Source organism: Rhinolophus ferrumequinum, chromosome 20 (genome assembly GCF_004115265.2).
Source record: "Rhinolophus ferrumequinum isolate MPI-CBG mRhiFer1 chromosome 20, mRhiFer1_v1.p, whole genome shotgun sequence".
Lineage (NCBI taxonomy): Eukaryota > Metazoa > Chordata > Mammalia > Chiroptera > Rhinolophidae > Rhinolophus > Rhinolophus ferrumequinum.
In genome coordinates, this window is record NC_046303.1 from 43412513 (window position 1) to 43425015 (window position 12503).

Here is a 12503-nt window from a genome sequence, read left to right on the forward strand (position 1 = left end):
AGCCACAACAGCGCAATTAAAGACAATAAAGAGGACTTCTAGAACTGCTTCAGAAAGTGGCAACAACGATGGGATAGTGTGTTCAAAAGGAGGGTAAGGAAGGTTAATGGCAATGAGTCTTTTACTATAATAATTTTTTTTTTTCAGTTTAAACATTCACCATAACTTTGATCACATGTCATGTATAAACAGTGACAACTTAGACTTCTCCAATTACTAATAATAACCTGGTGAGAACAATCACATTTAAATGATCTTAAGACAAAAAGGTACAATGTTCTCTTACTAATAAGATTTATTTCTGCGAGTTAATTATAATAAGTTGTATTGATAGTGATTTAGAATTTGAATTCATATTTTTAATAAATCATGAAGTCAGTTTTTGTTGCTAAGATAAACTAGTTTGAAACTTCTTTGACTTGTGCTATATTGTAGAAACAGAGAGAACTTTGCTATAACTTCTTGTCTACTAACTCCATGGGTGAATTAAATGTTTTAATGCTTTATGTATCAATGGCTTATTTCAGAACAGTAGAAATTTTGTAGCTTTACAATGTATACCATAAAATTGAACTTTTCCATGATGAATTATATCAACTTATCATAAATTTGCCATCTATTTTTAAAATCGTATTTGAATTAAAAAAAGATAAGAAAATGGATTTCTTTCTGTTTTTGTTTTTTTTTTAGCTCAATTTTTAAAGGATCAGCAGTGTGTGTATATCATTTATCTGATATACAGACCGTGTTTAATGGGCCCTTTGCTCACAAAGAAGGGCCCAATCATCAGCTGGTTTCCTATCAGGGTAGAATTCCATATCCTCGCCCTGGAACTGTAAGTATCCAGGAAAGTTTCTTTGTTATTTTGCTTTTTAAAAAATATAGCAAGAAATTAATATCTTGTGGATGCTTATTAAATACAACCATAGACCAACTGGTATACTCATTATAATTTTTTAGCTCACTGCTTCCCAAATTGGGACTTTACGTAAATGTTATTAGCACTCTCTGCAATTTTTTTCTAAGTGCTATTGCTAATAAAATCATATTTAGATTTAAAAACCATTAGGTTTGTCAGACAAGGCAGAGATATTTTTCTAATTTTATTGGCTTAAAGACCATTGCTTGGAAAGTGTTAACCTTTCTGTGGTAACATAAGAATTTAGATGCTAGTTGCTTTTCACGGTATTCCTTATATTAAGGAATATCATCGATTTTAATGAAGGGATAACCACGTGAGATTTAATTTAGACATAAATCATGTGGAGCTACTTCGATTTTAAGGGGTACATTTAGTTAAAAATTACATGTTGTTATTTCTCAAAGAAAGAAAATAGTATGTATGAGCAAATAATTACAATGGAAGAGACGTTACAATTCAAACAAAATATAAACTATAAAGTTTTGAGGTATACAGATATATCTGTATCTTGCAATAGTAGTAGTATTAAGGGGTACAGTGAAAACTAACTTTTTTTGCTGAAGTTACAGAGAGTGTACTGGCAGATTGGAATTGAAATTTTTCTATGGCAACAATGATCACAATTCTATTTGTTTTTCATTTGGCCCATAATAATGCTGCCTTGCATTCTAGAATATTGATTTGTTTCTGTCTCTGTAAAATATCAGACAATATAGTAGTTGAGAGGAGGTGATATACAATCGAGAGGAATATGTTTTGTATCCTTGCATTCATACAATAGTGTCATTATTATAAAATGGGGTGGATGTAAGTAATGAAGAATGATTTTGTAGGAAAAATAATCAAAAGATAGTTTTTAAAATAATACACACTTAAACAAAATGTTTCTTTTTCCCTTTAACTTAAGTATTAAATCCTTTTGCCAGTATGTTCTCAGCTTCATCCCATATTTTTTTACTAATTGTTGATTCACTTTATTTTTGTTATTAGAGTGTATATACACTGTATTATTTACTCCCTTATTTTATCATCATTTTAAATTAAACTGCTGTCCCTTTTTTAAAATAGAAAAAATAGTTTGCTAAATCTTTAAAGAAACTATTTATTCTAAATTAAAAGGGCTCAAGTTTGGTTTCCTGCTAGGAAGCTCAAAGATTAATCATCGATATATATTTTATTAGAACATTTAACTTCTAATTAACATTGGAAAGATTATGAGCATTGCTACTTATCCATGAAAGAATTAAATTTTAAAAAGCCATACTTAATCATAGCTGGCAACAACGTCCTATCATGGAATTCGCGATCTCCTTTTAAATGATCTGTCTTTGACGTTCATAGCTCAACAGAAGATGAAGGAAAAAAAAAACATTTAATTATTTTGTATACCACAAGGAAAAGAAGTCAACAGATACTGTGTTTCCCTGAAAATAAGACCGAGTCTTATATTAATTTTTGCTCCATTAGGGCTTATTTTCAGGGGATGTCTTATTTTTTTCATGTACAACAATCTACATTTATTCAAATATAGTCATGTCATCTTCTTCTGGAACATCGTCATACATACTAAATGCGTCCGTCTGGCTGACGATCTTAACTGGGGCTTATTTTCGGGGTAGGTCTTATTTTTGGGGAAACACAGTATACTCCTCAAGTTGAGGTGTGTTGGATAAAAAGCAGAGATTACATATGAGAAGGGAAAGTGAAAAGGGCAACTGAGCAACTTTCAAATTCCATTGTAATTCGAATACTCTCGTTCTTTCATTCAGCGTATCTCATGCATTTCCAGATGACTCACTAATACCATATTCAAAAATAAATCATATTTTTGAGACTTAGTTGATACTTGGAGTTAACCAAGTCATTTCTTCATCTTAATACAGAAAACTAAGTGGTGATTGTGAGTGTGTATACCGTCCTCAATTATTCTTTTGACCAGTGTATATATGGGATTTAGTACAGGAGCATTTGATTTGTAAATGCAACAAAATTCTGCTTACTCCCAAATAATACCTTAGGAGAAACCCCTCAGATAAACCAACAAAATGGATAAAAGAGCCACACCAACTGAATCAGGGTTCAAGACCTCAGAAGCTATATGAGTGTGTGCTGGAGCCAGCTTATGTGCTTATATGCAGCTCACAAGAGCAAATGGTGTGCACTTTGTCTCAAGTAAAGACATCATAGTAATAACCTGAAATCAGCATAGTGTGAGTATTTACACCATGGAAATTGGCAAATATTACAAATCTGGGATTTTTTTCCTGCACAAAAGCCACCTTTGTCCCAACGCTCATCAGATTTTTCACCCAAATGACAACTCAAAAGGACTCTGAGAATCACAGTGAGAGAACCACTCAAAGTCAGATAGGAAGTATGCTACATAAAACGTAGGACTAGGTAAACCCTTTTAAATAAAGCAAAATTAACCAATGCTAAACCAGAAAGTTCCATTAACAGTTCCACTTTTCACCATTTCCCGGCTCCTGACAATAAGCATTTCCCCCCCTGTTTTAATGTAGTGTAGAGTAAACCAGGGCTTAGTGACACACATTTGGAGCTGACTCAGTGATAAAGGGAGTAGTTGGTACTTGAGACATACTTCTAATAATATGGTTTCTTACATCTGGTGCTGAGAAAAGAACCGCTCCTTTAAATTAAAAAAAAAAAAAAAAAAAAGTCTGATGAGCCATCCTTATGGAATAAAAGAGGCAGGGTGGAGGGATGACCTCTGGCGCTCCTCCTAGAAAAGCATTCCTCCCTGGAGATGTGGTCCCTCTGCCCTTCACTGAGCAACAGTGAAGTCAGCTCTCTGACTCAGAGTAGCCAGTGTCTGTGTCTTCCCTTGGCTTCCAGGGTTTAATATCCCACTCGTGTAGCCTGGAGACCTACAACCGAGTGATCCGAAGCATTCCCTCTTCCCTAAGATTAAAAATGAAATCCTCCCGATGCAGAATCAACTGTGATCGCTGTACTTATTTCCCTACACAGTAGTCCGGTTGCCGGGTCAACCTCATAAATATATGACCGATTCTTAAGGAAATGACACTGGCAGAAATCCTATGCCCTCATTCTAATTTCCCTGTAGGTGCTTCTTTGAAAGCAGGCTTGATAGCTGCTGTGTTCGCAAACTGCCCCAGCCAGCAAGCCTAAGTCAGAAGGAAGAAGGCTGCCAATTGTGTCATGATGTTTTTCCACAAGTAATTCAAGTTTGTGGAAGAAACAAGACACTTTTGGTATGTTGCAAAGGGCAGCCAAAGACTGCAGATTCTCTCTGTGGCTGAGCTAACACATTACCTTATTCTGTTGCAACGCGTGCATATAAAGCCTCTTCAGAACATTGTGTTTGCGTATACCATCATGTTAAAGCAGAACCTAATAAAAGTGTTCAGTTTTAACATCTGTTTAGGAGTGGAGCAGACCTGGATACTTAAATTATTGTGCTTTGAACAGGTCTGGTACCTGGGATAATAAAGAACACAGAAAATTCATAGTCCACATGATACTGGCAAGAAAAAGAGAAGTTAGTCGCTGGCACTTTTGTTGGTTACGTGCCTTTTCTTGTTCTTACATTAGAAGTATTTCCGTTTCTCTTAGATGTGAGAAAACATTCGATTAGTAAAGTTTACAATAACGTTGAACACATAAGTCATATAGGTGTGAAAAGTCAAATTACATACTGCTTCATATCATTATTCAGATCACGTGAATAAAATAGACAATAAATATTGCATTCTGGAGGAGAGATTGTCCTTGGTCTTGTTTGGGAAGGCATATAAAACAATATGAGGTTGAGCTGACCCTGGAGGGCAGTTGGATGTGGAGTAGTGGACAGGTAAAGAGAGATGTTTCAAGAAAAGGCTACAGCTTACATTACCAGGCAAAGATGGAAATGAGAAGTGAGTCCTGGGAGCTCTGCCTGGGCTGGTAGGACTGGAGCAGAGGGCTCTTGTCGGGGGTAGAGGATAAATACGAGGAAGAAGAGAGGCAGCGGGTGCATCAGCACAAGGCTTCAACTATGTGATGGTTTGGGCTTTAAATAAAATGAGCCTAGGTTACCCAGGGTGCAAATACAAGACCACTTTCCTCAGAATACAGGTTTCGCAGACAGTGCTAGAAATTAGCCCAGCGCCGGGACAGCCGCTGAGCCCATCATGTATCCCTGTCCCACTCATCTTTCAGGTGTTAGGCCAAGCTCCCCTTGACCATGCCAGTTACTGCTTCTCTGACTAGTTTTGCATTTATTTGCTGTCGTTTTCAGCCTCAGCGACTGCCTCTTCCCTTCCCTTTGTGTTCTATGATCCAGCAATGCCCCCAAAATGACAGTTCTCTAAATACTCCAAACTTTGTTTATTTAAATCTAAACCACTTCGCTGACCTTGGCAGCCTTAAGTTCTCCACTATGCTAAGTTCCTTTAAAAAATACTGGCTCCTAAACATATATGGCAATTGATTATGAAGCAAGCTCTGTTATTTATTTTATATTTGGCTTAAATTATTGTTATAGGCCTTGTCATTTTGCTTTGAATGTCCAACTTCCTTACCAGAATACTTGTGTCTGGAAAACAGTGGTAGCTTCTTATTCTTTTTTTATTTTTATTTTTTTTAAATATTTTATTGGGGAAGGGGAACAGGACTTTATTGGGGAACAGTGTGTACTTCCAGGACTTTTTTCCAAGTCAAGTTGTTGTCCTTTCAATCTTAGTTGTGGAGGTTGCCATTCAGCTTCAAGTTGTTGTCCTTTCAGTCTTAGTTGTGTAGGGCGCAGCTCAGCTTCAGGCCCAGTTGCCATTGCTAGTTGCAGGGGGCGAAGCCCACCATCCATTGTGGGAGTCGAACTGGCAGCCTTGTGGTAGAGTGCCCACTGGCCCATGTGGGAATCGAACCAGCAGCCTTCGGAGTTAGAAGCACGGAGCTCCAACCGTCTGAGCCACCGGGCCGACCCGCTTCTTATTCTTATGTTTCCTACTAGGCATATCAAAATGCTTTTTGAATAAAAGCTGTCCAAAGAATGGACGTATAGATTAGTAAATGAATATATTAATGCTGAAAAGTAATATAATGGATGTGAAGAATAGGAGAACATTTAGGAGCATGAGCGGATAGCAGAGGCTCAAGAATTCCTGAGAATAGGAACGAAATTAGGTAAGGGCAACGGTTGCTGTCACTTCCCTAACATGACATTCTTATTGTTCCTAGCATTTCACCTAACACTTTAGTAATCAAAACACTTAAAATGTCTTTACTCAAAAAAGGAGTGCCTATCACTGCCTGATAAACAGAAAGCTAGAACTGGAGGAAAACAAACACAGGAGAAGTTTAACCAAAATGACTTAACGACTATTTGAGGAGTAAAGTTATCCTTCTGAAGAATGCGACACCAGCCTAATTAATGGACAAAGGCTTTATTTTTATGGCAGCACGTGGATGTCGTATTATCTTTAGATTCCAATACACATGCTTTCACGTATCACAAGGTGAGGGATAAGTTAATCATATCTTATTTATACTCGACAGTGTTACACTGAGCAAACTCTCAAGTCCAGACAGAGAGTTGGTAAAGGGTGATCAATTTTTGTCCCTGCCACCATCACTGCCGTTTATTCTGTGTCTTATCTGCAGACTGGATGCTTTGAATCAATGGAAAAAGCAATTATTGTCAAAATGAATTTTGTAATGTTGAAAATAGACTCATACTAGAAGACCCTTGTTTCTAAGTGGGTAGTCCATTGGGAATAGCATAAACAAAAGTCCCCGATGGGGGACATTGGAATGAATATAAAACAACTGATTTGAGTTGATTTGTTTGGATTACTTATTTAATTACTATGGTTTTGAGCAATTGTAACATAAGTTTTTATCTAAAATTTAATTATCATTAAGTAAAACCCACAAATGAGACATATAATTGAGCTTATCACATGTGAAAATAATTGCTAACTGGAAATTATATGAATTGTAATATGTGCTAACTTTGGATCTCTCTGGAACTTACAAATGAGATGCTTACAGATATTTAAAGAGACATCTCAGCTTAGCAAACCATAATTAGTGGTGTTTTACGAAGGTCTGGAACTGTTTAAATTGCCCGTGCATTGTTCTTTCCATGTTTTCATTCAGGGAGCAGTGCATTACTCTTTTTCCACTTTGTATGAAGAATGAGGGTAGAAAACACCCATAATGCCATACTTTTCAGAAGTATGGAACACATCCATCAGTCGAGAACACCCACAAATGAAATTCTTTGTCCTCATTTGGTCTTCACTGTGGTCAATTTATAAACACGTATATTTAAATATGATGAATTTTTCTAGAAAGAAAAACATACGAGCCCCAGAGGAACGTCTCGTTAATGGGATAACGAACAAGAGGCTTATTTTAATACTTGTCTCATTATCTCTCCTTAGTGAAGTCATTTGCTTGTGTCTTGTGCTTTTCTACAAAAAGAGAAGTATATTTACTGGTCCTGTAAAAAGTTCTAGTAATGTTAACTGGCCAAAGTTGATCTAAAAATTGCATTCAGCATGGCTCATCTAGATAAATGTGGCCACATTAGTCACTTGCCGAGACTTACTTGTAAATGGGGGTCAGCCTGGCATTACTGGCCCAGAGGCACTAACGTTGCTGGATAGCTGTTGAAAGGATTTAACCAAGAAGTTCCCATGTTTCGTTTGGTTCCTAAAATTGTTTTTCTGTTTTTCATTGGGTCAACATTAAAATTTTGGCAGATTTCACACAAAATTCCACGTTTCTACCTCTGTTGATGTCTGGGCCCACTAGGCTGATTTCCTACCTAGGAGGAATCAGCTAGAAACAAGTGTTCATCGCCACCTTTGGATAAGGAATAACTTTCCAGTTTGTTATTGTCCTTATTACATGCTACCGTTTACCACAAATGCCGCTGTATCCATTGCTATTGGTCAGGTAGCTTGCTTCATAGATTCCCTTTTTACCTTGCACCTATTTAAAGAGGATAAATGAAAACTAGGGCAGGGGTGTTTTTGTTTCAAGAAAAATTTGACAGTGTATATTTTTTCTGAAAGTAGAGATCTTGGGTATTTCATAGGGTTAGACAAATAACGTTTGTATGTGTTAAAAGATTATACCCAACAGCTTTGCTCATATCACTTAACGCTCAGATCCTATTAGTGAGTGAGTCTGAGTTCCAGGCTACAGCAGCTCCCAGCCTGTCTTTGAGTTTGGCCTCAAGTGCCCTGTAAGTGGAATCTTCTCCACAGAAGCCTTTGTCATGCTCCTTTTTCTGGAACTACTGAAGCTGTCCAGCAGTCCTTTTTCAGATCTCATTATTGCTTTCTCTCTACCGCTTTGAACTTGATGCTCTGAATTTCTCCTCTCCTGGCCAGATAGAGGACCGTGTTCCGTATAGCCCCTGAACCAAAATTGGATTCCAGATATAATAGAGTAATTCACTCATTAAACTACTCTTCATCAAATATCTACTATTTGTCATCAACGTTGTTGTAAGTCTGAGGGTGAAACAATGAGTAAACAACAAAACAGGGTGAAACAATACCCAGTTAAGAGCAATACACAGTTTACATTCAGAGAGAGAAATGGACAATAAAAATGAAAGCAGCTATTGTGATATACAGTTAAGTAAATAGAACTGTGAAGCAAAAAACAAACAAACAAACAAACAAACAAAAACAAAGAGGCTAAGGAGACAGTGGGGATCCCCATCTCCAGATGGGGATATGGAGATGGACATGTATCGTCACCTTTAAGAAAGAAACTTTTAAACTGAGAAATGAATGAAGTCACAGAGAAAACCATGGAATTGTCTGGAGAAGATTATTTCAAATGGGGAACAAGTGCCAAGGTCCTGGAACAAGAGCATGTTTGGGGCTCAGGAAGAGCAAGAACTATCTGGGAGAGGAAGAGTCAGGCCAGACGTAAAGGAGCTTACAGGCCATGCTATGCTTTTGGGATTTTATTCTAAGATTAATGGAAGTCAGTGGGGTTCTTTTTTAGAGGGGAATTGTCGGGTCAAATGTACCATACTCAATCCAAGCTCCAACTTCAGAGATTCCTCTTTTGGGAGAAGGGATCAGATGAATAAAATTCTTGCACATTAGAGTTCTGACTGAATTGGATAAAAATAGTCTATTTCAGCCAGTAGCAGCATTATAACCACATGATTATTTTGTCTAACAATACTGTACCTGTCATAGCATAAGAAACAGAAAAGTAATGGATAAGAAAGGTGAAAAGTTATATACAAAATGGTGTCAGGTCCTCTCCGAAAACAGATAGGATAGGATAAATGGACTTAGCCTCATTCAAATGACCAGATTATATACCGTGTTTCCCTGAAAATAAGACCTAGCCAGACCATCAGCTCTAATGCGTCTTTTGGAGCAAAAATTAATATAAGACCTGGTATTATATTGTATTGTATTGTATTGTATTATATTATATTATATTATATTAGACCCAGTCTTATATTATAATAAAATGAGAAAGAGTCTTATATTAATTTTTGCTCCAAAAGATGCATTAGAAGCTGATGGTCTGGCTAGGTCTTATTTTCAGGGAAACACAGTGCCTGTAAGTATATATTCATTTTCTACAGTTAGTACTGTATAATACTACATATAGTTATACTGTTTTCTCCTCAGTGGGCAGCATATACATTTAAAACAACTCAACCTTCTAGTATTTTGAAAAGTAGAGGACGTTTGATCATTACGAAAACTAAGTAGCTATTTTAATTACTTGGCTTTTTTAAAACTATTTTTTAGTGCCCAGGAGGAGCATTTACGCCTAATATGCGAACCACCAAGGAGTTCCCGGATGACGTTGTTACTTTTATTCGGAACCATCCTCTCATGTACAATTCCATCTACCCGATCCACAGAAGGCCTCTGATTGTTCGCGTCGGCACTGAATACAAGTACACAAAGATTGCTGTGGATCGCGTAAACGCTGCTGATGGCAGGTACCATGTCCTGTTTCTCGGAACAGGTAAGTATTCGAGCTCAAACTATGCTTTTATGTGTAGGAAAGAGCGTCATAGGTAAGGGCTATGATACTAGAACCCAGAAGTCTCCACTGTTTACATCTGTTGGACCATCAGTTATTGTCTCTATGCCTCAGTTTTCACATCTGTAAATTGGAGTTAATAAAATAAAATAAATCACTTTATAGGGCTGTTGTGAGGAACAAATGGATATGTAAAGACTCTAGAATAGTTCCTGGCACATATTATAGTGAAATGTAATAATAATGACCTCAATGGACAGATGGGAAGAAATATTAAGCCTGCCTGAGCACTTCTGTCAACTAAACCAAATTCTGACGTTTTTATGAATACATGGATTCATTTTCCAGTGATAATGGTAATGATAGGTATGTTCTAGGTAACATTTGAAAATGCAGGTAACAACTCAAATACAGATAGTTTTTAAAAACTATTAAAGGCACTATTTTAATATATTCACAAATTCTAGTTTGTCAATTTACTTCCATAGACAAGTTGAGTGAAAATACTCTTCTTTATAGACCTACATGATGTGGAACAGCTTGTCTTGTAGCAGCAGTGGTTCTCAAAGTGTGGTCCCCAGATCAGAACACCCAAATCAGCGTCACCCAAGAACTTGTTAGACATGCAAATTCTCAGGTTCCAGCCCCGGAACTCGAGAGATGAGACCCAGCCATCTGTGTTTTAACAAGACCTCCAGGTCATGTGATACATAATAACGTCTGAGAACCACCACTCAAGAAAAAGGAATTCCAATTTGCCTGTCAACCTGTAAATAATATCTTTCCCTGACTACCTTGCAGACAGTGATGACAGCTCTTTATTTGTCTTCTTTTAATATTAAGATTACTCCATGAAATTAGGTAGTTTCTCTACTAGTTTAAGAACTAGATATAAAATGCGTCTGTAAACTTCATTATAAGATACATAATAGTGGAATTAAGTATTCTGAGCTAAGGAATACATTACACTCAGACTTCAATCAATGTAACATGTGGATAATTTTTCCTTGGCTAAATATAATTTTCAAAGTGTACTTTTCTTATAAAGTTCTTATTTTATCCTTGTTTATTCTTATACTTAAAACCCCAGATCTGAGCCTTTCACTCTTGTGTAATTTTAGCTTATACTGGTCTGAGGTTGGGAAGCTTCTGACGTGCTATTTGGCATCCTCTCCTCACCCTTGGACATATCTGTGTTTTCACTACTCCTCTGTTTGCTTGCCTCAAACCTGAGGAATAATCAAACCTTCCTTCTCAGACTAACCTACTCTGCTCTCAATTTTATCCCCTCCTACCATCTCTGGGACCTTTGTTTATCAATTATATTCGAATTCACTTTTTCTCCCATTTTATTTTCTGCTTAATCCTTAGCTTAGAAACCTTATGCCAGGATATGAAACTAGACCTAACATTTACCCATTGCAATTTCTGCTATACTGCTGATTTTGCCAAGGCCTTCAATGTTCCCATGATAAGAAAATGCAATGGCCTTTGACCGTTGAAATACCCCCATCTCCTCTTTGCATCATTTGACTCTGTGGAATCTCTCTACCTGTTGCTTTAGCCACAAGCCACATAAGTCCCCCTTTCCCTGCAGTTCCTTTGCCATTTCCTTCATTAGCCTGGCTTCCTTCTGTCCAAGAGTGTAGGTATTCCTTAAGGTTCTATCTGTAGTTCTCTTCTTTTTACATATTCTTTGGCCATCTCATTAACTCATTTAGTTTTAATTATCTATTCTGTGCAAACAAATCCCAAATGTGTATCTCGAGTTATTGCCATTTCCTGAGGTCAGTGTTTGCATTGACAACTTACTGTTAGATAACACAAACTGTATGAGCCATTAACATTTTAGACATCACGCTGCAAACTCAGTGTATTCACTTCTAAGACTGTCTAACCAATGCTTAATCCAGCCTCCCATATCTGTATTCTTATCACACATTCCTCTCAAGGTTCTGTTTCTCCTTGATGTATAAATTCTCTCTAGGCATATCACAGTACCTGGTAAGCTCAATAAATACTTGTCAAGAGGAATTGAAAGTCACAACTCTGCCCATTGCCCATGTAATGAAATGCGTACATAACTGATTTCAAGAGCTAATATCCATTTCCATATAAGCTGTGTTCTCCAAATATGCAACATCTATATAAACGACTACAAAGAGTTGCTTTTAGCCTTGGCTCACATTATTCAATGTAGAGTGCATTTGGGGAGGAAAAAAAAAAAAGGAGGCTCTTTTTCCTTGAAGTAAAGTGGTAGTTTTAGACTCACACCACTCCCTAATGTCTCGTATTACTCAGAGGAAAAAAAAAATGACTGTTTTCTTTTTTCCCTTTTGAACCCTGTCTTAAAGGTAGACTGTGATGTCACAATCGGGCTGCTTGTTCATGAAACTACATGAAATATGTAAATTTCATGAATGGAATTTTCAAGTTTTTGTAAACTGTGCAGCAGTGTTTATTCACATAGAAGGCATTAAGAAACCCGCTTTTACACAAGTTCTTTGGCTTTTCTTACCACATAAGTTTCTGGCACCTTTACATATACTTTATACGTTGGCATTTAAACATTTGTGTC

General features: G+C 36.9%; 1 protein-coding gene across 1 annotated transcript in view; it reads left to right on the forward strand.

Moving 5' to 3' along the window:
- Positions 1-12503, forward strand: part of SEMA3C (semaphorin 3C) — a 184608-nt gene that overhangs the window by 118195 nt on the left and 53910 nt on the right. The window contains exons 11-12 of the mRNA XM_033088922.1: positions 691-835; positions 9685-9907. Coding sequence (XP_032944813.1) covers positions 691-835; positions 9685-9907 — 368 coding nt within the window. The remainder of the gene's footprint in view (positions 1-690; positions 836-9684; positions 9908-12503) is intronic.